Raw genomic sequence first — 26,840 nt, 5'->3', positions numbered from 1 at the left:
CACTGTGACAGTACATCATAATAATCATAATGCTACCAGAATACCCACATTAGGGCTTGTGAAGTACTTCATGCACCGTCTGTTCAAGCATGGGCTCACTCTGGATACCCTTAGTCCATTTCATGTTGATGTGTACCATACGAAGTTTGTTTTGTAGCAAACCCTGCAGACTCGGCTCTGGGTACTTTGTGAAGAACTTGATGATCTCTTCTACCTTATCATTGGAGTTGAACTAACATAAAAAAGGCAGTGCACATTAGAAACAATCTAATGGTAACAACGGCTAAAGATTGATTAATAAGAAGTATATAAATTGCCAAATCGGGGCATAGGAAGTTCCTATGAATGTACCAATGGAACAATGTTGTCGACAATACTTGACCATAGGTCCTTCTTAGGAACAACCTTCAAGATACGGTCCCAATTTCCCTGTGAATGGAAGTAAAGACACAAATTTGACGATATAAGGATGATGTTTTAAAAAAGCTAACGACCTAAAAATATTGACATGAAGCATTTACCATATACCAGGCAAATAGATGATATAGGGAAATAATCAATTTCCAAAATTAGGTGTTAAGTGAATAAGTTTCACACATTGATTCAAACTAGGGCATATAAAAAGACTTTAGAAAAGAATTTTAGAATGTATTGTGTTGCTTAGTAATAATCTTTCTTGTAGTGCACCTACTAGGTGCCAATGTTTTAGTCTTCTTAAGTGATGATACAATTATCGACATGGTAATAGGCCAATAATCTTTCAGATTTGGTTAAACAATGGCCTCTACCTATTCTCTTATGCATCGACACAAACAAACTAGTGTCCACACATAGTAATTTGAACATCTTGTCATATTCACAAAAAACTTGTGCATGTTGTCAATCACTTATATAAGAGCGTACTTCTAAATGTTTGGCGTCCGATGATATGGTACTTAAAACACAACAAACCAATTTAACATAAACATTTTAAGGTGTGAGTTAATTAGTTGTATGTCTTGAATTTTTTGTTCAAATTTGTACATTTATTAGGACATAATGCAATTGATCTCAATTTATTAATGGTTAGCATCTAAACTCCCGCAACTTCTAAATTGATAAAATTACTAGAAATGAGCTCAGTTAATAATTTCTCTTATGTTGGGAACCTATTGGTAAGCATTAGAATACTATACGTGGATTTTTAATTTAGTCCAAAATTCCTACATAATAAATTTTTTCTATAATGATTTAAAGTTTCAACTTTCTAAACAGTATGCCCACCATACTTAATAAAATAGAATGTACCTTCAACCATATCCATGCAATTTCACGTGCCTCTATTGTAATACCATTAAGAACATCAATTGCATGTTGATTTGGTACCTACAAGGAGGAGAGAGAGGTGAGTCCAAAATGTAATTTATATTGCATGATTATTTTAATCATGTATAACCGAGGAAGGAGCAAATAGGTTCATTGGCAACCTCATTAGTGAATATTAAATTCAATGACTCGAGAACAATTTCCATATCCGAGCAAGAAGACAATACACCTAGAAACAATTAGAGGATTCTTTCAAGATAACCAACAACCATCATAAAGAAGATTTTTAATTTAGGATGGTAAAATAGTTATGTACCTAACATGCGTAGCTTTTCCTCCTCATCTCCCAAGTCCTTGTAGAGTTGTCGAAGATCATCATAGCCAGATCTATCTAAGCTACTAGATTTTTTCCTCATAGAGAGGTATGCAGCCTATAGTAAATTGCACGGCAGAAAAATGGAAGAAGCAAGATATGAGGACCATGTGAAGTAAGGGAAAAATATCAAACCTTTCTAGTGTGTGGAGAAAGAATAGAGGAGTTGTTATCATGCTTTAATATGTGAAAGCGCTTAACACCTTCATTAATGGTTTTATCATGTCCAAGTTTGACAAGGGCAACCAAGATAGTTTCTCTAAGACCTACAACTAGGTCCCCCTCACCATCCTTGGGGTCCCAGCCTAACTTTCTGTAAAAGAAGAGTACACAAATGAGGTTATAGCCAAGATATAGTAATAATGAAAATATTGCATATATGCTAGAGTGCATATTTGCCATGAAATAGGAATATTTAAGTAAGTATGTAGTGGTTAACATAAGATTAAAACTGTGACATGTCATACAGAGTAGGTGACAAAAGAATTTTGATGAGAAGTTGTCTGATGTCACCAGCCAAGTTAGGTGCGGCATCAAAAGTTATCTGGGAAACGCTTCTAGTTATCTGCAAAGCCAAAGGAAAATACATAGATAATTAATATGTATAAAAGGAATATAGGGGAAATAGGTTGAAAACTGGAATATACATACATCACATATGTGTGGGACAACATTGTAGTCGGTTTCTTCACGACAAGCGTAAACTATATGTAGCAACGAAGCTAGTGTGTGTTCGTAGGACATGGAAAGCACAAGTGCGTTGTCCAAAATTCCTGGAAAACCGATGTTATATTATGCTATCACCCAGATATTGCAAACAAAACTTAATAGTGAAAGATGCTATGCATACCAATTTTTTCCATTGAAGAGAACTCACTGGCCTCTAATGCATATGAAAGTGCAGTTGTAATTTCTTTATCATACTTCACTCGATAAAATCCTGTTTCATTTATGTTTAACTTAATCCAAATATTTCTATCCTTCTGTCGTTTACAACATAAATCCAACTTGTCATGCTTATGTTTCAAAATGAACTTTTCTGTTGATGATGTACATCTTAGAGTTATTGGCACATCCCACAAGCTAGATCGAGAGGATCCATCTAACTCAAACTTGGCCTGTAATGAAACGAAACAATATATGTGAAGAAATGTACAATATTAAAATTGATTAAATGAGTCCCTGGCCTTCTCTATGACATATGGTCATGGAATGCACCCCTCGAGTGGACTTCAAAGCCTGGACGACATGACTACTTTTGCAGACCCTCTCCTCATGCGACGTCTACTATCTAGACAATGTACCTGTGGCCCATAGCTCGCATGAACGCCGAGGTCTATGCGACACAGCTACCGTCGCATGTAATAAATGATATAGAGCAATTTGGTCAAGAGGGGAAGAAAAAATGGCTTAGCATTGCAAGGTTTGCACAACGTGATTCCCTATATAAGAATGTTAGTTTTTAGTAGGTTTGGGTATATCAATATAGGGACTACAGGATATTCCCCAAAACATGCCGCAGTTCCTTTTTCAGAGGAATTCTACCAAACCACCTCCAAAAAATAATAGGAGTAAGCAACAAAAATAAAGGTCCAATCCACATATTTTCAATGTGAGTGAATAGATGCTCATAGGAATTCTAGAGAAGGACTAATCCAAACTACACCAAAAATATGTCAACTAAATAAATAGGGACATCCAAAACAAATGATACATGTTTGTAAGTACTCTATGGTTAGTAATTCGATATAGATGCACAACATAAAACAAATGAAGAATACATTTTAGATAAGATTACCTGTTCAAGTTGGATGTGTTCCCCTTCATGTTTTACATTAATCACAGGATATCCTGGTGAAGGAAATATGCCCTAGAGGCAATAATAAAGTATTATTTATTTCCTTATATCATGATAAATGTTTATTATTCATGCTAGAATTGTTTAGCAATTGCCGCATTTTATGAAATATGGCAAATGGATAAACAAAGCTGCATTCCTTAATGGATTTATTAAAGAAGAGTTGTATATGATGCAACCAGAAGGTCTTGTCAATCCTAAAGGTGCTAACAAAATATGCAAGCTCCAGCGATCCATCTATGGACTGGAGCAAGCATCTCGGAGTTGGAATATACGCTTTGATAAGTTGATCAAAGGATATAGTTTTATACAGACTTGCGGTGAAGCCTGTATTTACAAGAAAGTGAGTGGGAGCACTACAACATTTCTGATAAGTATATGTGAATGACATATTGTTAATCAGAAATAATGTAGAATTATTCTGCAAAGCATAAAGGAGTGTTTGAAAGGATTTTTTCAAAGATAGACCTCGGTGAAGCTGCTTACATATTGAGCATCAAGATCTATAGAGATAGATGAAGACGCTTGATAAGTTTTTCAATGAGTACATACCTTAACAAGATTTTGAAGTAGTTCAAAATAGAACAGTCAAAGAAAGAGTTCTTGCCTGTGTTACAAGGTGTGAAATTGAGTAAAGACTCAAAGCCCGACCACGGCAAAGATAGAAAGAGAATGAAAGTCATTCCCTATGCCTTGGCCATAGGTTCTATAAAGTATGCCATGCTGTGTACCAGATCTATTGTATACCCTACACTGATTTTGGCAAGGGAGTACAATAGTGATCTAGGAGTAGATCACTGGACAGCGGTCAAAATTATCCTTAGTGGAATAAGGATATGTTTCTCGATTATGGAAGTGACAAAAGGTTCGTCGTAAAGGGTTACGTCGATGCAAGTTTTGACACTAAATCTAGATGACTCTAAGTCTCGGTCTAGATACATATTGAAAGTGGGAGCAATTAGCTAGAGTAGCTCCGTGCAGAGCATTGTAGACATAGAAATTTGCAAAATAATTACGGATCTGAACGTGACAGACCCGTTGACTAAAATTATCTCACAATCAAAACATGATCACACCTTAGTACTCTTTGGGTGTTAATCACATAGCGATGTGAACTAGATTATTGACTCTAGTAAACCCTTTGAGTGTTGGTCACATAGAGATGTGAACTATGGGTGTTAATCACATGGTGATGTGAATTATTAATGTTAAATCACATGGCGATGTGAACTAGATTATTGACTCTAGTGCAAGTGGGAGACTGAAGGAAATATGCCCTAGAGGCAATAATAAAGTATTATTTATTTCCTTATATCATGATAAATGTTTATTATTCATGCTAGAATTGTATTAACCGGAAACATAATACATGTGTGAATACATAGACAAACAGAGTGTCACTAGTATGCCTCTACTTGACTAGCTCGTTAATCAAAGATGGTTATGTTTCCTAGCCATAGACATGAGTTGTCATTTGATTAACGGGATCACCTCATTAGGAGAATGACGTGATTGACTTGACCCATTCCGTTAGCTTAGCACCCGATCGTTTAGTATGTTGCTATTGCTTTCTTCATGACTTATACATGTTCCTATGACTATGAGATTATGCAACTCCCGTTTACCGGAGGAACACTTTGTGTGCTACCAAACGTCACAACGTAAATGGGTGATTATAAAGGTGCTCTACAGGTGTCTCCAAAGGTACTTGTTGGGTTGGCGTATTTCGAGATTAGGATTTGTCACTCCGATTGTCGGAGAGGTATCTCTGGGCCCACTCGGTAATGCACATCACTATAAGCCTTGCAAGCATTGTGACTAATGAGTTAGTTGCGGGATGATGTATTACGGAACGAGTAAAGAGACTTGCCGGTAACGAGATTGAACTAGGTATCGAGATACCGACGATCAAATCTCGGGCAAGTAACATACCGGTGACAAAGGGAACAACGTATGTTGTTATGCGGTCTGACCGATAAAGATCTTCGTAGAATATGTGGGAGCCAATATGGGCATCCAGGTCCCGCTATTGGTTATTGACCGGAGACGTGTCTCGGTCATGTCTACATAGTTCTCGAACCCGTAGGGTCCGCACGCTTAACGTTACGATGACAGTTTTATTGAGTTTTGATGTACCGAAGGAGTTCGGAGTCCCGGATGAGATCGGGGATATGACGAGGAGTCTCGAAATGGTCGAGACGTAAAGATCGATATATTGGACGACTATATTCGGACTTCGGAAAGGTTCCGAGTGATTCGGGTATTTTTCGGAGTACCGGAGAGTTACGGGAATTCGTATTGGGCCTTAATGGGCCATACGGGAAAGGAGAGAAAGGCCTCAAAAGGTGGCCGCACCCCTCCCCATGGTCTGGTCCGAATTGGACTAGGGAAGGGGGGCGCACCCTTCCTTCTTTCTCCTTCCCCCTTCCCTTCTCCTACTCCCACAAGGAAAGGAGGAGTCCTACTCCCGGTGGGAGTAGGACTCCCCCCTATGGCGCGCCTCTCCCCTTGGCCGGCTGCCTCCCCCTTGCTCCTTTATATACGGGGGCAGGGGGCACCCCAGAGACACAACAATTGATCCTTGAGATCTCTTAGCCGTGTGCGGTGCCCCCCTCCACCATATTACACCTCGATAATACCGTTGCGGAGCTTAGGCGAAGCCCTGCGTCGGTGGAACATCATCATCGTCACCACGCCGTCGTGCTGACGAAACTCTCCCTCAACACTCGGCTGGATCGGAGTTCGAGGGACGTCATCGAGCTGAACGTGTGTAGAACTCGGAGGTGCCGTACGTTCGGTACTTGATCGGTCGGATCGTGAAGACGTACGACTACATCAACCGCGTTGTGATAACGCTTCCGCTGTCGGTCTACGAGGGTACGTGGACAACACTCTCCCCTCTCGTTGCTATGCATCACCATGATCTTGCGTGTGCGTAGGAATTTTTTTGAAATTACTACGTTCCCCAACAGTGGCATCCGAGCCTGGTTTTATGCGTTGATGCTATGCACGAGTAGAACACAAGTGAGTTGTGGGCGATATAAGTCATACTGCTTACCAGCATGTCATACTTTGGTTCAGCGGTATTGTGAGATGAAGCGGCCCGGACCGACATTACGCGTACGCTTACGCGAGACTGGTTTCACCGTTGCGAGCACTCGTTGCTTAAAGGTGACCGGCGGGTGTCTGTCTCTCTCACTTTAGTTGAACCGAGTGTGGCTACGCCCGGTCCTTGCGAAGGTTAAAACAGCACCAACTTGACAAACTATCGTTGTGGTTTTGATGCGTAGGTAAGAACGGTTCTTGCTAAGCCCGTAGCAGCCACGTAAAATATGCAACAACAAAGTAGAGGACGTCTAACTTGTTTTTGCAGGGCATGTTGTGATGTGATATGGTCAAGACATGATGTGATATAATGTGTTGTATGAGATGATCATGTTTTGTAACCGAGTTATCGGCAACTGGCAGGAGCCATATGGTTGTCGCTTTATTGTATGAGATGCAATCGCCATGTAATAGTTTTACTTTATCACTAAGCGGTAGCGATAGTCGTAAAAGCAATAAGTTGGCGAGACGACAACGATGCTACGATGGAGATCAAGGTGTCGCGCCGGTGACGATGGTGATCATGACGGTGCTTCGGAGATGGAGATCACAAGCACGGTGCTTCGGAGATGGAGATCACAAGCACAAGATGATGATGGCCATATCATATCACTTATATTGATTGCATGTGATGTTAATCCTTTATGCATCTTATCTTGCTTTGTTTGACGGTAGCATTATAAGATGATCCTTCACTAAATTATCAAAGTATAAGTGTTCTCCCTGAGTATGCACCGTTGCGAAAGTTCTTCGTGCTGAGACACCACGTGATGATCGGGTGTGATAGGCTCTACGTTCAAATACAACGGGTGCAAAACAGTTGCACACGCGGAATACTCAGGTTAAACTTGACGAGCCTAGCATATAACAGATATGGCCTCGGAACACGGAGACCGAAAGGTCGAGCGTGAATCATATAGTAGATATGATCAACATAGTGATGTTCACCATTGAAACTACTCCATCTCACGTGATGATCGGACATGGTTTAGTTGATATGGATCACGTGATCACTTAGAGGATTAGAGGGATGTCTATCTAAGTGGGAGTTCTTAAGTAATATGATTAATTGAACTTAAATTTATCATGAACTTAGTCCTGATAGTATTTTGCAAATTATGTTGTAGATCAATAGCTCGCGTTGTTGCTTCCCTGTGTTTATTTTTGATATGTTCCTAGAGAAAAATTATGTTGAAAGATGTTAGTAGCAAAGATGCGGATTGGATCCGTGATCTGAGGATTATCCTCATTGCTGCACAGAAAATTATGTCCTTGATGCACCGCTAGGTGACAGACCTATTGCAGGAGCAGATGCAGACGTTATGAACGTTTGGCTAGCTCAATATGATGACTACTTGATAGTTTAGTGCACCATGCTTAACGGCTTAGAATCGGGACTTCAAAGACGTTTTGAACGTCATGGACCATATGAGATGTTCCAGGAGTTGAAGTTAATATTTCAAGCAAATACCCGAGTTGAGAGATATGAAGTCTCCAACAAGTTCTATAGCTAAAAGATGGAGGAGAATCGCTCAACTAGTGAGCATGTGCTCAGATTGTCTGGGTACTACAATCGCTTGAATCAAGTGGGAGTTAATCTTCCAGATAAAATAGTGATTGACAGAATTCTCTAGTCACCATCACCAAGTTAGTAGAACTTCGTGATGAACTATAGTATGCAAGGGATGACGAAAGTAATTCCCGAGCTCTTCGTGATGCTGAAATCGACGAAGGTAGAAATCAAGAAAAACATCAAGTGTTGATGGTTGACGAGACCACTAGTTTCAAGAAAAGGGCAAAGGGAAGAAGGGGAACTTCAAAAAGAACGGCAAGCAAGTTGCTACTCAAGTGAAGAAGCCCAAGTCTGTACCTAAGCCTGAGACTAAGTGCTTCTACTGCAAAGGGACTGGTCACTGGAGGCGGAACTGCCCCAAGTATTTGGTGGATAAGAAGGATGGCAAAGTGAACAAAGGTATATTGGATATACATGTTATTGATGTGTACTTACTAGTGTTTATAGCAACCCCTCAGTATTTGATACTGGTTCAGTTGCTAAAGAGTAGTAACTCGAAAACGGGAGTTGCAGAATAAACAGAGACTAGTAAAAGGCGAGGTGACGATGTGTGTTGGAAGTAGTTCCAAGATTGATATGATCATCATCGCACACTCCCTATACTTTCGGGATTAGTGTTGAAACTAAATAAGTGTTATTTGGTGTTTGCGTTGAGCATGAATATGATTTGATCATGTTTATTGCAATACGGTTATTCATTTAAGTTAGAGAACAATTGTTGTTCTGTTTACATGAATAAAAACCTTCTATGGTCATACACACCAACGAAAATGGTTTGTTGGATCTCGATCGTAGTGATACACATATTCATAATAATGAAGCCAAAAGATGCAAAGTTAATAATGATAGTGCAACTTATTTGTGGCACTGCCGTTTAGGTCATATTGGTGTAAAGCGCATGAAGAAACTCCATACTGATGGGATTTTGGAATCACTTGATTATGAATCACTTGATGCTTGCGAACCGTGCCTCATGGGCAAGATGACTAAAACGCCGTTCTCCCGAACTATGGAGAGAGCAACAGATTTGTTGGAAGTCATACATACAGATGTATGTGGTCCAATGAATATTCAGGCTCGTGGCGGATATTGTTATTTTCTCACATTCACAGATGATTTGAGCAGATATGGGTATATCTACTTAATGAAACATAAGTCTGAAACATTTGTAAAGTTCATATAATTTCAGAGTGAAGTGGAAAATCATCGTAACAAGAAAAATAAAGTTTCTACGATCTGATCGTAGAGAAAAGTATTTGAGTTACGAGTTTGGCCTTCAGTTAAAACAATGCGAAATAGTTTCACTACTCACGCCACCTGGAACACCACAGCATAATGGTGTGTCCGAACGTCATAACCGTACTTTATTGGATATAGTGCAATCTATGATGTCTCTTACAGATTTACCACTATCGTTTTGGGGTTATGCATTAGAGACAGCTACATTCACGTTAAATAGGGCACCATCAAAATCCGTTGAGACGACGCCTTATGAACTACGGTTTGGCAAGAAACCAAAGTTGTCGTTTCTTAAAGTTTGGGGTTGCGATGCTTATGTGAAAAAGTTTCATCCTGATAAGCTCAAACCCAAATCGGAGAAATGTGTCTTCATAGGATACCCAAAGGAGACAGTTGGGTACACCTTCTATCACAGATCCGAAGGCAAGACATTCGTTGCTAAGAATGGATCCTTTCTAGAGAAGGAGTTTCTCTCGAAAGAAGTGAGTGGGAGGAAAGTAGAACTTGATGAGGTAACTGTACCTGCTCCCTTATTGGAAAGTAGTTCATCACAGAAACCTGTTCCTGTGACTCCTACACCAATTAGTGAGGAAGTTAATGATGATGATCATGAACTTCAGATCAAGTTACTACCAACCTCGTAGGTAACCAGAGTAAGATCCGCACCAGAGTGGTACGGTAATCCTGTTCTGGAGGTTATGTTACTAGACCATGACGAACCTACGAACTATGAAGAAGCGATGGTGAGCCCAGATTCCGCAAAATGGCTTGAGGCCATGAAATCTGAGATGAGATCCATGTATGAGAACAAAGTATGGACTTTGGTTGACTTGCCCAATGATCGGCGAGCCATTGAGATTAAATGGATCTTCAAGAGGAAGACGGACGCTGATAGTAGTGTTACTATCTACAAAGCTAGAATTGTCGCAAAAAGGTTTTCGACAAGTTCAAGGTGTTGACTACGATGAGAGTTTCTCACTCGTATCTATGCTTAAGTCTGTCTGAATCATGTTAGCAATTGCCGCATTTTATGAAATATGGCAAATGGATAAACAAAACTGCATTCCTTAATGGATTTATTAAAGAAGAGTTGTATATGATGCAACCAGAAGGTTTTGTCAATCCTAAAGGTGCTAACAAAATATGCAAGCTCCAGCGATCCATCTATGGACTGGTGCAAGCATCTCGGAGTTGGAATATACGCTTTGATAAGTTGATCAAAGGATATAGTTTTATACAGACTTGCGGTGAAGCCTGTATTTACAAGAAAGTGAGTGGGAGCACTACAGCATTTCTGATAAGTATATGTGAATGACATATTGTTGATCGGAAATAATGTAGAATTATTCTGCAAAGCATAAAGGAGTGTTTGAAAGGAGTTTTTCAAAGAAAGACCTCGGTGAAGCTGCTTACATATTGAGCATCAAGATCTATAGAGATAGATGAAGACGCTTGATAAGTTTTTCAATGAGTACATACCTTAACAAGATTTTGAAGTAGTTCAAAATAGAACAGTCAAAGAAAGAGTTCTTGCCTGTGTTACAAGGTGTGAAATTGAGTAAGACTCAAAGCCCGACCACGGCAGAAGATAGAAAGAGAATGAAAGTCATTCCCTATGCCTTGGCCATAGGTTCTATAAAGTATGCCATGCTGTGTACCAGATCTATTGTATACCCTACACTGATTTTGGCAAGGGAGTACAATAGTGATCTAGGAGTAGATCACTGGACAGCGGTCAAAATTATCCTTAGTGGAATAAGGATATGTTTCTCGATTATGGAAGTGACAAAAGGTTCGTCGTAAAGGGTTACGTCGATGCAAGTTTTGACACTAAATCTAGATGACTCTAAGTCTCGGTCTAGATACATATTGAAAGTGGGAGCAATTAGCTAGAGTAGCTCCGTGCAGAGCATTGTAGACATAGAAATTTGCAAAATACTTACGGATCTGAATGTGACAGACCCGTTGACTAAAATTATCTCACAATCAAAACATGATCACACCTTAGTACTCTTTGGGTGTTAATCACATAGCGATGTGAACTAGATTATTGACTCTAGTAAACCCTTTGAGTGTTGGTCACATAGAGATGTGAACTATGGGTGTTAATCACATGGTGATGTGAATTATTGATGTTAAATCACATGGCGATGTGAACTAGATTATTGACTCTAGTGCAAGTGGGAGACTGAAGGAAATATGCCCTAGAGGCAATAATAAAGTATTATTATTTCCTTATATCATGATAAATGTTTATTATTCATGCTAGAATTGTATTAACCGGAAACATAATACATGTGTGAATACATAGACAAACAGAGTGTCACTAGTATGCCTCTACTTGACTAGCTCGTTAATCAAAGATGGTTATGTTTCCTAGCCATAGACATGAGTTGTCATTTGATTAACGGGATCACCTCATTAGGAGAATGACGTGATTGACTTGACCCATTCCGTTAGCTTAGCACTCGATCGTTTAGTATGTTGCTATTGCTTTCTTCATGACTTATACATGTTCCTATGACTATGAGATTATGCAACTCCCGTTTACCGGAGGAACACTTTGTGTGCTACCAAACGTCACAACGTAAATGGGTGATTATAAAGGTGCTCTACAGGTGTCTCCAAAGGTACTTGTTGGGTTGGCGTATTTCGAGATTAGGATTTGTCACTCCGATTGTCGGAGAGGTATCTCTGGGCCCACTCGGTAATGCACATCACTATAAGCCTTGCAAGCATTGTGACTAATGAGTTAGTTGCGGGATGATGTATTACGGAACGAGTAAAGAGACTTGCCGGTAACGAGATTGAACTAGGTATCGAGATACCGACGATCAAATCTCGGGCAAGTAACATACCGGTGACAAAGGGAACAACGTATGTTGTTATGCGGTCTGACCGATAAAGATCTTCGTAGAATATGTGGGAGCCAATATGGGCATCCAGGTCCCGCTATTGGTTATTGACCGGAGACGTGTCTCGGTCATGTCTACATAGTTCTCGAACCCGTAGGGTCCGCACGCTTAACGTTACGATGACAGTTTTATTGAGTTTTGATGTACCGAAGGAGTTCGGAGTCCCGGATGAGATCGGGGATATGACGAGGAGTCTCGAAATGGTCGAGACGTAAAGATCGATATATTGGACGACTATATTCGGACTTCGGAAAGGTTCCGAGTGATTCGGGTATTTTTCGGAGTACCGGAGAGTTACGGGAATTCGTATTGGGCCTTAATGGGCCATACGGGAAAGGAGAGAAAGGCCTCAAAAGGTGGCCGCACCCCTCCCCATGGTCTGGTCCGAATTGGACTAGGGAAGGGGGGCGCACCCTTCCTTCTTTCTCCTTCCCCCTTCCCTTCTCCTACTCCCACAAGGAAAGGAGGAGTCCTACTCCCGGTGGGAGTAGGACTCCCCCCTATGGCGCGCCTCTCCCCTTGGCCGGCTGCCTCCCCCTTGCTCCTTTATATACGGGGGCAGGGGGGCACCCCAGAGACACAACAATTGATCCTTGAGATCTCTTAGCCGTGTGCGGTGCCCCCCTCCACCATATTACACCTCGATAATACCGTTGCGGAGCTTAGGCGAAGCCCTGCGTCGGTGGAACATCATCATCGTCACCACGCCGTCGTGCTGACGAAACTCTCCCTCAACACTCGGCTGGATCGGAGTTCGAGGGACGTCATCGAGCTGAACGTGTGTAGAACTCGGAGGTGCCGTACGTTCGGTACTTGATCGGTCGGATCGTGAAGACGTACGACTACATCAACCGCGTTGTGATAACGCTTCCGCTGTCGGTCTACGAGGGTACGTGGACAACACTCTCCCCTCTCGTTGCTATGCATCACCATGATCTTGCGTGTGCGTAGGAATTTTTTGAAATTACTACGTTCCCCAACAGTGGCATCCGAGCCTGGTTTTATGCGTTGATGCTATGCACGAGTAGAACACAAGTGAGTTGTGGGCGATATAAGTCATACTGCTTACCAGCATGTCATACTTTGGTTCAGCGGTATTGTGAGATGAAGCGGCCCGGACCGACATTACGCGTACGCTTACGCGAGACTGGTTTCACCGTTGCGAGCACTCGTTGCTTAAAGGTGACCGGCGGGTGTCTGTCTCTCTCACTTTAGTTGAACCGAGTGTGGCTACGCCCGGTCCTTGCGAAGGTTAAAACAGCACCAACTTGACAAACTATCGTTGTGGTTTTGATGCGTAGGTAAGAACGGTTCTTGCTAAGCCCGTAGCAGCCACGTAAAATATGCAACAACAAAGTAGAGGACGTCTAACTTGTTTTTGCAGGGCATGTTGTGATGTGATATGGTCAAGACATGATGTGATATAATGTGTTGTATGAGATGATCATGTTTTGTAACCGAGTTATCGGCAACTGGCAGGAGCCATATGGTTGTCGCTTTATTGTATGAGATGCAATCGCCATGTAATAGTTTTACTTTATCACTAAGCGGTAGCGATAGTCGTAAAAGCAATAAGTTGGCGAGACGACAACGATGCTACGATGGAGATCAAGGTGTCGCGCCGGTGACGATGGTGATCATGACGGTGCTTCGGAGATGGAGATCACAAGCACGGTGCTTCGGAGATGGAGATCACAAGCACAAGATGATGATGGCCATATCATATCACTTATATTGATTGCATGTGATGTTAATCCTTTATGCATCTTATCTTGCTTTGTTTGACGGTAGCATTATAAGATGATCCTTCACTAAATTATCAAAGTATAAGTGTTCTCCCTGAGTATGCACCGTTGCGAAAGTTCTTCGTGCTGAGACACCACGTGATGATCGGGTGTGATAGGCTCTACGTTCAAATACAACGGGTGCAAAACAGTTGCACACGCGGAATACTCAGGTTAAACTTGACGAGCCTAGCATATAACAGATATGGCCTCGGAACACGGAGACCGAAAGGTCGAGCGTGAATCATATAGTAGATATGATCAACATAGTGATGTTCACCATTGAAACTACTCCATCTCACGTGATGATCGGACATGGTTTAGTTGATATGGATCACGTGATCACTTAGAGGATTAGAGGGATGTCTATCTAAGTGGGAGTTCTTAAGTAATATGATTAATTGAACTTAAATTTATCATGAACTTAGTCCTGATAGTATTTTGCAAATTATGTTGTAGATCAATAGCTCGCGTTGTTGCTTCCCTGTGTTTATTTTTGATATGTTCCTAGAGAAAAATTATGTTGAAAGATGTTAGTAGCAAAGATGCGGATTGGATCCGTGATCTGAGGATTATCCTCATTGCTGCACAGAAAAATTATGTCCTTGATGCACCGCTAGGTGACAGACCTATTGCAGGAGCAGATGCAGACGTTATGAACGTTTGGCTAGCTCAATATGATGACTACTTGATAGTTTAGTGCACCATGCTTAACGGCTTAGAATCGGGACTTCAAAGACGTTTTGAACGTCATGGACCATATGAGATGTTCCAGGAGTTGAAGTTAATATTTCAAGCAAATACCCGAGTTGAGAGATATGAAGTCTCCAACAAGTTCTATAGCTAAAAGATGGAGGAGAATCGCTCAACTAGTGAGCATGTGCTCAGATTGTCTGGGTACTACAATCGCTTGAATCAAGTGGGAGTTAATCTTCCAGATAAAATAGTGATTGACAGAATTCTCTAGTCACCATCACCAAGTTAGTAGAACTTCGTGATGAACTATAGTATGCAAGGGATGACGAAAGTAATTCCCGAGCTCTTCGTGATGCTGAAATCGACGAAGGTAGAAATCAAGAAAAACATCAAGTGTTGATGGTTGACCTCAGTGTTGACGAGACCACTAGTTTCAAGAAAAGGGCAAAGGGAAGAAGGGGAACTTCAAAAAGAACGGCAAGCAAGTTGCTACTCAAGTGAAGAAGCCCAAGTCTGTACCTAAGCCTGAGACTAAGTGCTTCTACTGCAAAGGGACTGGTCACTGGAGGCGGAACTGCCCCAAGTATTTGGTGGATAAGAAGGATGGCAAAGTGAACAAAGGTATATTGGATATACATGTTATTGATGTGTACTTACTAGTGTTTATAGCAACCCCTCAGTATTTGATACTGGTTCAGTTGCTAAAGAGTAGTAACTCGAAAACGGGAGTTGCAGAATAAACAGAGACTAGTAAAAGGCGAGGTGACGATGTGTGTTGGAAGTAGTTCCAAGATTGATATGATCATCATCGCACACTCCCTATACTTTCGGGATTAGTGTTGAAACTAAATAAGTGTTATTTGGTGTTTGCGTTGAGCATGAATATGATTTGATCATGTTTATTGCAATACGGTTATTCATTTAAGTTAGAGAACAATTGTTGTTCTGTTTACATGAATAAAAACCTTCTATGGTCATACACACCAACGAAAATGGTTTGTTGGATCTCGATCGTAGTGATACACATATTCATAATAATGAAGCCAAAAGATGCAAAGTTAATAATGATAGTGCAACTTATTTGTGGCACTGCCGTTTAGGTCATATTGGTGTAAAGCGCATGAAGAAACTCCATACTGATGGGATTTTGGAATCACTTGATTATGAATCACTTGATGCTTGCGAACCGTGCCTCATGGGCAAGATGACTAAAACGCCGTTCTCCGGAACTATGGAGAGAGCAACAGATTTGTTGGAAATCATACATACAGATGTATGTGGTCCGATGAATATTGAGGCTCGTAGCAGGTATCATTATTTTCTGACCTTCACAGATGATTTGAGCAGATATGGGTATATCTACTTAATGAAACATAAGTCTGAAACATTTGAAAAGTTCATATAATTTCAGAGTGAAGTGGAAAATCATCGTAACAAGAAAATAAAGTTTCTACGATCTGATCGTAGAGAAGAGTATTTGAGTTACGAGTTTGGCCTTCAGTTAAAACAATGTGAAATAGTTTCACTACTCACGCCACCTGGAACACCACAGCATAATGGTGTGTCCGAACGTCATAACCGTACTTCATTGGATATAGTGCAATCTATGATGTCTCTTACCGATTTACCACTATCGTTTTGGGGTTATGCATTAGAGACAGCCGCATTCACGTTAAATAGGGCACCATCAAAATCCGTTGAAACGACGCCTTATGAACTGTGGTTTGGCAAGAAACCAAAGTTGTCGTTTCTTAAAGTTTGGGGTTGCGATGCTTATGTGAAAAAGTTTCATCCTGATAAGCTCAAACCCAAATCGGAGAAATGTGTCTTCATAGGATACCCAAAGGAGACTGTTGGGTACACCTTCTATCACATATCCGAAGGCAAGACATTCGTTGCTAAGAATGGATCCTTTCTAGAGAAGGAGTTTCTCTCGAAAGAAATGAGTGGGAGGAAAGTAGAACTTGATGAGGTAACTGTACCTGCTCCCTTATTGGAAAGTAGTTCATCACAGAAATCTGTTTCTGTGACTCCTACACCAATTAGTGAGGAAGTTAATGATGATGATCATGTAACTTCAGATCAAGTTACTACCAAACCTCGTAGGTAAACCAGAGTAAGATCCGCACCAGAGTGGTACGGTAATCCTGTTCTGGAGGTTATGTTACTAGACCATGACGAACCTACGAACTATGAAGAAGCGATGGTGAGCCCAGATTCCGCAAAATGGCTTGAGGCCATGAAATCTGAGATGAGATCCATGTATGAGAACAAAGTGTGGACTTTGGTTGACTTGCCCGATGATCGGCAAGCAATTGAGAATAAATGGATCGTCAAGAGGAAGACGGACGCTGATAGTAGTGTTACTATCTACAAAGCTAGAATTGTCGCAAAAAGGTTTTCGACAAGTTCAAGGTGTTGACTACGATGAGAGTTTCTCACTCGTATCTATGCTTAAGTCTGTCTGAATCATGTTAGCAATTGCCGCATTTTATGAAATATGGCAAATGGATAAACAAAACTGCATTCCTTAATGGATTTATTAAAGAAGAGTTGTATATGATGCAACCAGAAGGTTTTGTCAATCCTAAAGGTGCTAACAAAATATGCAAGCTCCAGCGATCCATCTATGGACTGGTGCAAGCATCTCGGAGTTGGAATATACGCTTTGATAAGTTGATCAAAGGATATAGTTTTATACAGACTTGCGGTGAAGCCTGTATTTACAAGAAAGTGAGTGGGAGCACTACAGCATTTCTGATAAGTATATGTGAATGACATATTGTTGATCGGAAATAATGTAGAATTATTCTGCAAAGCATAAAGGAGTGTTTGAAAGGAGTTTTTCAAAGAAAGACCTCGGTGAAGCTGCTTACATATTGAGCATCAAGATCTATAGAGATAGATGAAGACGCTTGATAAGTTTTTCAATGAGTACATACCTTAACAAGATTTTGAAGTAGTTCAAAATAGAACAGTCAAAGAAAGAGTTCTTGCCTGTGTTACAAGGTGTGAAATTGAGTAAGACTCAAAGCCCGACCACGGCAGAAGATAGAAAGAGAATGAAAGTCATTCCCTATGCCTTGGCCATAGGTTCTATAAAGTATGCCATGCTGTGTACCAGATCTATTGTATACCCTACACTGATTTTGGCAAGGGAGTACAATAGTGATCTAGGAGTAGATCACTGGACAGCGGTCAAAATTATCCTTAGTGGAATAAGGATATGTTTCTCGATTATGGAAGTGACAAAAGGTTCGTCGTAAAGGGTTACGTCGATGCAAGTTTTGACACTAAATCTAGATGACTCTAAGTCTCGGTCTAGATACATATTGAAAGTGGGAGCAATTAGCTAGAGTAGCTCCGTGCAGAGCATTGTAGACATAGAAATTTGCAAAATACTTACGGATCTGAATGTGACAGACCCGTTGACTAAAATTATCTCACAATCAAAACATGATCACACCTTAGTACTCTTTGGGTGTTAATCACATAGCGATGTGAACTAGATTATTGACTCTAGTAAACCCTTTGAGTGTTGGTCACATAGAGATGTGAACTATGGGTGTTAATCACATGGTGATGTGAATTATTGATGTTAAATCACATGGCGATGTGAACTAGATTATTGACTCTAGTGCAAGTGGGAGACTGAAGGAAATATGCCCTAGAGGCAATAATAAAGTATTATTTATTTCCTTATATCATGATAAATGTTTATTATTCATGCTAGAATTGTATTAACCGGAAACATAATACATGTGTGAATACATAGACAAACAGAGTGTCACTAGTATGCCTCTACTTGACTAGCTCGTTAATCAAAGATGGTTATGTTTCCTAGCCATAGACATGAGTTGTCATTTGATTAACGGGATCACCTCATTAGGAGAATGACGTGATTGACTTGACCCATTCCGTTAGCTTAGCACCCGATCGTTTAGTATGTTGCTATTGCTTTCTTCATGACTTATACATGTTCCTATGACTATGAGATTATGCAACTCCCGTTTACCGGAGGAACACTTTGTGTGCTACCAAACGTCACAACGTAAATGGGTGATTATAAAGGTGCTCTACAGGTGTCTCCAAAGGTACTTGTTGGGTTGGCGTATTTCGAGATTAGGATTTGTCACTCCGATTGTCGGAGAGGTATCTCTGGGCCCACTCGGTAATGCACATCACTATAAGCCTTGCAAGCATTGTGACTAATGAGTTAGTTGCGGGATGATGTATTACGGAACGAGTAAAGAGACTTGCCGGTAACGAGATTGAACTAGGTATCGAGATACCGACGATCAAATCTCGGGCAAGTAACATACCGGTGACAAAGGGAACAACGTATGTTGTTATGCGGTCTGACCGATAAAGATCTTCGTAGAATATGTGGGAGCCAATATGGGCATCCAGGTCCCGCTATTGGTTATTGACCGGAGACGTGTCTCGGTCATGTCTACATAGTTCTCGAACCCGTAGGGTCCGCACGCTTAACGTTACGATGACAGTTTTATTGAGTTTTGATGTACCGAAGGAGTTCGGAGTCCCGGATGAGATCGGGGATATGACGAGGAGTCTCGAAATGGTCGAGACGTAAAGATCGATATATTGGACGACTATATTCGGACTTCGGAAAGGTTCCGAGTGATTCGGGTATTTTTCGGAGTACCGGAGAGTTACGGGAATTCGTATTGGGCCTTAATGGGCCATACGGGAAAGGAGAGAAAGGCCTCAAAAGGTGGCCGCACCCCTCCCCATGGTCTGGTCCGAATTGGACTAGGGAAGGGGGGCGCACCCTTCCTTCTTTCTCCTTCCCCCTTCCCTTCTCCTACTCCCACAAGGAAAGGAGGAGTCCTACTCCCGGTGGGAGTAGGACTCCCCCCTATGGCGCGCCTCTCCCCTTGGCCGGCTGCCTCCCCCTTGCTCCTTTATATACGGGGGCAGGGGGGCACCCCAGAGACACAACAATTGATCCTTGAGATCTCTTAGCCGTGTGCGGTGCCCCCCTCCACCATATTACACCTCGATAACACCATTGCGGAGCTTAGGCGAAGCCCTGCGTCGGTGGAACATCATCATCGTCACCACGCCGTCGTGCTGACGAAACTCTCCCTCAACACTCGGCTGGATCGGAGTTCGAGGGACGTCATCAAGCTGAACGTGTGTAGAACTCGGAGGTGCCATACGTTCGGTACTTGATCGGTCGGATCGTGAAGACGTACGACTACATCAACCGCGTTGTGATAACGCTTCCGCTGTCGGTCTACGAGGGTACTTGGACAACACTTTCCCCTCTCGTTGCTATGCATCACCATGATCTTGCGTGTGCGTAGGAATTTTTTTGAAATTACTACGTTCCCCAACACCTGGTTCCTTCGTCCAAGGAGTCATCAAATCCTTGAACGGTTCACCAGTTTCCTCTTCAATCACTGTCCATAGGTCCTCGGTTTTAGCATTCGAGTATGCATATTTCTTTACATACGAAGCCAATGCTTTCTACAATAGTTTCTCAGGTTCAGTATAGAATAGTGAAGTGGGAGAAAATTTTGCAGATCCAACTAACATCAAGAAAACCAGGGGGAGAGAGAGAACCAACAACAAAAAATTCATGAAACATAATCAATTATGCCCACATATAAATTTATTCATCTTTACTGTATGAGACTATGGAAATATAACTGGTCTTCTAAAATTTCATTCCAGAATATGATGAACAAGAGAATTTTAGAAATTGATTTGTACACTTTTAAGTAACATTCTAAAATGTATTCTATCAACAACAATAATAGTAGATTCGAGACCTGGAAACGCTTTGCCCCCAAGAAACTTTGTAGCATGCGAATAATAGAAGCACCTTTAACATAAATGATTTCATCAAAAATACCATTGATTTCATTAGTATGGTGTATCTCAACCTGACATATATAAGAATAATAATGAAAACATGAAAGGAATTACATGCCATGATTTAGATAAGTTAAAATGTTAATGCATCCAATTTAATCTCTGTTGACGAAATTGGCAAGACAACGGATGTCTAACATAACATATGAAATTAAAAGAGTTTTAATATCAACTTCCATATTTAACAAAATTACACATGAAAAGGGAAATTATGATCGAAGTAGCAACTAAACATTAGATTTTATAGATTAAATAGCGAGCGACCCCCCTACCCATGGTAATGTACTTGGTTGGATGCTTCCCTCCAGGAATGTCATCCTAGATGCTTTTCACAAACATATTACAAAATCCTACTCTCTTACAGACATCTTAGAACCTATTTTTTTAATAAAGTACATTAATTTTAAGTGTTTTAAGCACCCATCGATTGTACAAAACATGGGTGTTTAAAAACATGCCATCAATACGTTAAACCTATATTGTCTAAAGAATCTTCTAGTGTATACTGCATCCTTTCCGGTATAGAGAGTTCATATTTGAAATCTCATCAACCAAAGTAGATGATGAGTGGAGGAATGTATCATGTAGTTTGTAAAACTACTCAAACTTTAATCTGCATTAACTACTCATGGGTGGCCGCGAATGAGTAGGAATTGTTATATGCCTTGGTTGGTTTCATTTTAATCCTTGCATGCATCAATTTAACGCGACTCGGAATGTGAACATGTGGTGGATAGAAGTGAATGTAGGACTTAAAAAATGGAAAAACCAAGAAATGTGATAAGCCCAAAAAACCGGGAAGGGAGGAGTAATTAGAAAGAACTGTTGTCGAACTCTCTCGGTGTTATAATACCACACAAACCAATAGTCCACCACAGCCCGCAACCTTTGTTCCGCCGAACTGCTTACATCTATAGGATCATTCTTCTTGTGAATACTCTCACATGATAAATCAAGCACATAGCCGCAAAATTGAGTCTTTACTACTCAAAATCTCTAGTGATATTTATTAATAAATTGTTTTTACCTTTTTAATGATTAGTACAAAAAATGATATTTTCCAAGAAAAAAATGGAAATGGTAAGAGAGATAAATTGCAAGAGGGAAGCTCAATTGTTCTCATGGCATGTAGTGTAGAACAAGGTTTTCTAGTGATGTGAAGCATGTTACCTCCACCACTGGCATGGCCTCTCTACCACATTAGCATGAGTGTGATATCCAACTAGGGCTCAATGCAATCTATGACTCACCCCCACACCCCAACTCTTGGAGCATCATTAGTATACAAGATGGTTGAAAGAAGAACAACTGAAATAGTGATCTATCCTAATTGGACTAATAAATTTCTAGGCATGATGCCATCTAAGTGAATACCAAAAGCGGATTGACCGGACAACCATCATTGTGAGCGGTTGTCAATCATCCACGATGAAGCAATCTAGAGTAGTGTTGTCATGCACTAGCAAGCATCATCTCCTTTTTTCATACTCACCTAGAAAGGCCAAATGAGAATATGTGGGGCTTAGTGATGTGTATATAGAAGAGTGGAAGGCGATACAAATGATTTCTCTATTCATCCAATTTATTTGACACTACCCTGGTGAGATCAAACTAAACACGAGACATGGGAGCAAGGGGTCGTGTCAATAAAAAAATTAATACAGAAAGGTGCATCCTGATGGCGAAGCATAAGCCCATTGGAGTACATCCTGGGCGAGCATGTGAAAGTACTTTTATGAGCAGGATACATCCTCCTACCTAGACCCCTCCATCAATTGGATCGAGTGAGAGGACACAACGTTCCTTCCTTTTTCTTCTGGGCCATGAGGCATCCTTCAAATTTCACAAGCACACTCGTGGTGTTCTTTTGAATGATACCTAACAAGTGAGATTCACAATCTAGACGAGCTAAACCAGGTTTGGTTGAAGGTCTTATTTTTTTTGCATTGGCTGTAGGTTGGATGAATACCTAGCGAGTTGAGTGCATGACTCTTATATGAAAATATTGATGGATTGATCACAATTAGCTAAGACAACGTTCATACGAATTTTTAACTACTTTTTTTCATTTCGGTGCTGCAAAATGATAAATTCATTATTATTTTTGCTAATAATTTTTTACATGTGTAGTTCTTAAAATTTACTCACATGTCATGGAATTTTCAAGAGACAACCTTGAATCAACCAATGATATTATAGAGATGTCAGATTAAAATATTATATAAAATGATTATCATTTACTATTGTCAAAATGAAAATTCATGAGACTCTTATATTTTAACAATAATATTACACCATAGATTATATGGGTAGACACATTACTCCATGTCATATGAAATTCATAACAATTAAATCGCTTGACATGTCATGAAACATTAACGAGCAATGTGATTACCTCGATTGGGTGAGACCCCGTCACTGAATCCAATCTAAGAGTTTCAACTCTGCCCACAAGAAACTTCAGCCAAATATTCCACTGAGGAAAAAAAGAATCTACTGCTTCATGGCTCATCTGTTAAAAACTAGTACTTTCAGCATGCACAAATAACTTGGTATTCAATTCTTGATATTTTAATCATCAACATACCCATGTAGCAAATCCCTCACTTAGCCATATGTCATTCCACCATTCCATGGTTACAAGATTGCCACACCATTGATGAGCTAATTCATGTGCCACATTAACTGCAATCTAAACATAATAGATGTTGAGATCAATGAACAAAGGATTTCTTCACATTACCACAATCATCAAGAAAAAGGTGTAATATTTAGACGTTATCATTAGTCAAAATTGTGATTGCCTTATACATCGGTTAAGTGGGGTAGCATACCATAATTTTTCAAATCGTGAGTAGTAACTGGTGACAACAAAGGTAAAAAATAACTTTATGAATTACGGTCCTTACTTGCTGCAGTTTGGTGGATGTTGTAGACGTTTCATCCAAAAGCAAACCCCCCTCTCCGATTGTGACCAATCCAAAGTTTTCCAAGGCCACAGGAAAATCAGGGATTCCAATCATGTCCAGCTTAGGGAGTGCATAAGGAGTTTCAAAGTAACTTAGACATGTAGGAAATAAACACCGGGTTAGGGATTCTATCTTATACATCGGTTAAGTGGGGTAGCATACCATAATTTTTCAAATCGTGAGTAGTAACTGGTGACAACAAAGGTAAAAAATAACTTTATGAATTACGGTCCTTACTTGCTGCAGTTTGGTGGATGTTGTAGACGTTTCATCCAAAAGCAAACCCCCCTCTCCGATTGTGACCAATCCAAAGTTTTCCAAGGCCACAGGAAAATCAGGGATTCCAATCATGTCCAGCTTAGGGAGTGCATAAGGAGTTTCAAAGTAACTTAGACATGTAGGAAATAAACACCTGGTTAGGGATTCTATCCATTAACTTTCATATCTTGAGATACTTTATCACAATCAGGAGCATACCCAGGTTAAGCTATTAGGTGCACTTGACAACGTGTGCAAGATGTTTTGCTTGGTAACTTCATATATAGTATAATGTGTGACACATGTTTTGGTGGAAAATATGTATGATTTTAAACTAGGACACCATGTCAGCTTATCTCTGGGATTACATTGACTTATGTTCTTCTTTTCAACTGGTTTACTTAACTACATGGGTAGGTTATGATCTTACTCATCATATAGATCCAATGACTTCACTGCAACATCCAATGCAAACTGCCCTTGTTTAGACTTGCCAACTTCGGTGTACACACGGACTATGGTGCCTAAATAATTAGAATGGTGGAAAGTGGTATAAAATAATGAATCCATTGACATTTCAAAGGATGATGTGAATGCGATAACAAAAGTGGATTTGATACCTTCTGACGTCACACCTTCTATAAACTCAAAAATACCAACAACCATGGCAACTAAATAAGTTGACATCAGGGGTGATTCCTCAAAATGGACAACCTTGATAGAACCATCCACCATCTCACCAAGTACAGGCATGTTGGATAGAGCTACCAAGTCAGATTGAACTTCTAAAGTTAACTTGGACTTAGCCTGAAAGTTTGAAATAACGTGAGAAAAATAATAGAATATACAACCTCACTGAGGCCCCTGCTGCACACATATGAGAGGAAGATTAAGACTTCTGATGAGGAATTACAGTTGTTCGAACATACATACATATTGTGGCCTTATGAGTGCACGGACAATGCTGCTGAAGAAATAAAAATCATAGATTGAGCCTCTAGAGAATCTATAAATCTTATTACGATAATCACCTTGAAATTAGGTTCATCCCAACAAGGAAAACACCGTCGCGCATGCACGGGCTCAAACACTGTGAACGCCATGTATGCCATCTCCCCCTTATAGTGGTATTTACTGAAAGCATAATACACAAAAAAATCATGAAACGTGAAATACAATAGTATTAGTTGTACACACATACTTCCCAAATGCTAGTGTCTTCTGTAGTTTCAGTAGTGATACCACTAGCTAGTGACTTTGGTGTCCTAAAAGGTTCTGAGCATATGGAAACAAACAATTCATCTGTTATCTCTCCTATTGTATACATAATGATCCATTGATATACATAATTAAATCTATATGGATTTTCTGACCATTAGATAGTCACTGGGTGTGTGCTTATTTTTTGAAGTCAACGCTATGCGTGGTGATGAGAAATGACATGACTTATCTAGATCTTGGTGCATGGCAACTTAATACAACTCTTGATTGTACTCTGTGTGTGTGTGTGTGTGTGTGTGGCAACTTCATATAACACTTCATATCAACAACATTACATTTTCATGCATGAATTATTTTAAAAATATTGGAAATATCAGGAATGAAAAATGCAAGAAGAAACTCATACCCTCTGTGAAATCCCTTCATCTCATCGCTAAGGGTGCCATTGAAGTGCATACTTAGCACACCCTCACCTAGTGGAAGCTCTTTAAGAAACCCGAGTACCATAATCTGGTCGTCCTTGAAGAACACCACGTCGGTTGGCTCCAAACTCTGCAATAACCAGGAACCATGACACCAGTGAAGATGGCGTTTATTATGTACTTTGAAGAAATAAGCATCTTTAGAGAGTAGATCTTTCATTACAGGTCGGCACATCAGTGTGTACCTTGAAGTGGATGGAAGCATGGTCGATGGTGAGTTCCACAACATTTAGCACAAGGAAACGAGTGGGCGCTAAAATGAAGACATTAATCGACACCACACTAGAAAATGTTGAGGAGACTAGGTCTGGGTGGAAATGGAGCTTATAGTGGGTTGGCATAGCAAAACGCGGGAGTCGAAGCTTTCCACGGAATTGGTCAGGTGAGTCAGCTGTGATTGCCGGCATGGGCATGGGGACGGCCATAGGTACACCAGGAGTTCCTTCAAGATTTGGTCCCTGCATACATGTGGGAAAAAGACAAAAAGACAAAGTAAATTTATGCACAATTGAGTAACTTACACAAAACCCCAAACGTTGTGGTATCAGTAATGAGAAACAACAACCTTTTGTTTTTTTGAAGGGAACAACAACCTTTTGTTTTTTGTACCATCAAGCCCAAAATTTCCATTTCCACAAGCGTTTGGTGATGTATGCAAAGAAGCAGCAACCATTGGTGCGTGCTTGTTGAAAGAGCAGCTAATTCAAACATGCTGTAGGTGGAGATTTTAGGTGATTTTGGACTCGGACATTTATTACAAACTGACGTAATGTTTCAAATTTGCAATAAAATTGGCCCAGAATTAATTCTTAATTGATGCTAAGCCTAGTAGGTATATTTCCTTGTTATAATACTGGCCTAATATATGAAGTTCCGCCAAATTTGGTCCGCACAGTTTGACTTCATGCCAAATTTTGCGATTTAATATTGGTTAAAAATATAACCAGGTAGGGCTGATGACCGAACTCTTAGAGGAGTGTACAAAAATAATAAACTTGTATACTGGCATTATTATCTATACTAATACATAAAAGGCATTAATGGAGCAGATCCAAAAATCTCAAACATAAAACCACATGGATCTAAAGGTCCAAACCGCTTCAACGCTGAGCACCAAACACATTTAACACAATTAATATCTTACCTAATATCAATGTGCAC

At 40.3% G+C, this 26,840-nt stretch overlaps 1 protein-coding gene across 1 annotated transcript; it reads right to left on the bottom strand.

Annotated features, from left to right (window-relative positions):
- Nucleotides 1–49: 49 nt before the first annotated feature.
- Nucleotides 50–26,352, bottom strand: LOC123161448 (aminopeptidase M1-C-like). Its single transcript, XM_044579281.1, has 21 exons — nt 26,245–26,352; nt 25,865–26,137; nt 25,604–25,749; nt 25,008–25,110; nt 24,597–24,783; nt 24,407–24,500; nt 23,956–24,106; nt 23,337–23,441; nt 23,145–23,261; nt 20,647–20,760; nt 20,212–20,341; nt 3,477–3,529; nt 2,529–2,796; nt 2,330–2,451; nt 2,146–2,243; nt 1,814–1,991; nt 1,622–1,736; nt 1,467–1,534; nt 1,288–1,365; nt 352–429; nt 50–232 (listed from the first exon to the last, which is right to left on the bottom strand). Exons 1-21 carry the CDS (start codon nt 26,350–26,352, stop codon nt 50–52), a joined length of 2,769 nt encoding a protein of 922 aa, XP_044435216.1.
- Nucleotides 26,353–26,840: the final 488 nt, after the last annotated feature.

The sequence above is a fragment of the Triticum aestivum genome, chromosome 1D (assembly GCF_018294505.1).
Source record: "Triticum aestivum cultivar Chinese Spring chromosome 1D, IWGSC CS RefSeq v2.1, whole genome shotgun sequence".
NCBI lineage: Eukaryota > Viridiplantae > Streptophyta > Magnoliopsida > Poales > Poaceae > Triticum > Triticum aestivum.
Note: the sequence above shows the minus strand (reverse complement) of the source record. Positions and strands in the feature narration are given on the sequence as shown.

What these genes read in the sequence shown, in the direction of transcription:
- LOC123161448 (XM_044579281.1), bottom strand. Translation starts at nt 26,352, where the DNA reads ATGGTTGCTGCTTCTTTGCATACATCACCAAACGCTTGTGGAAATGGA. An exon ending in TCCCTTCAAAAAAACAAAAG is followed by an intron (nt 26,138 to 26,244) that starts GTTGTTGTTTCT and finishes ACATGTATGCAG; the next exon opens with GGACCAAATCTTGAAGGAAC. An exon ending in CTCTTCAATGGAAAAAATTG is followed by an intron (nt 2,452 to 2,528) that starts GTATGCATAGCA and finishes TCGGTTTTCCAG; the next exon opens with GAATTTTGGACAACGCACTT.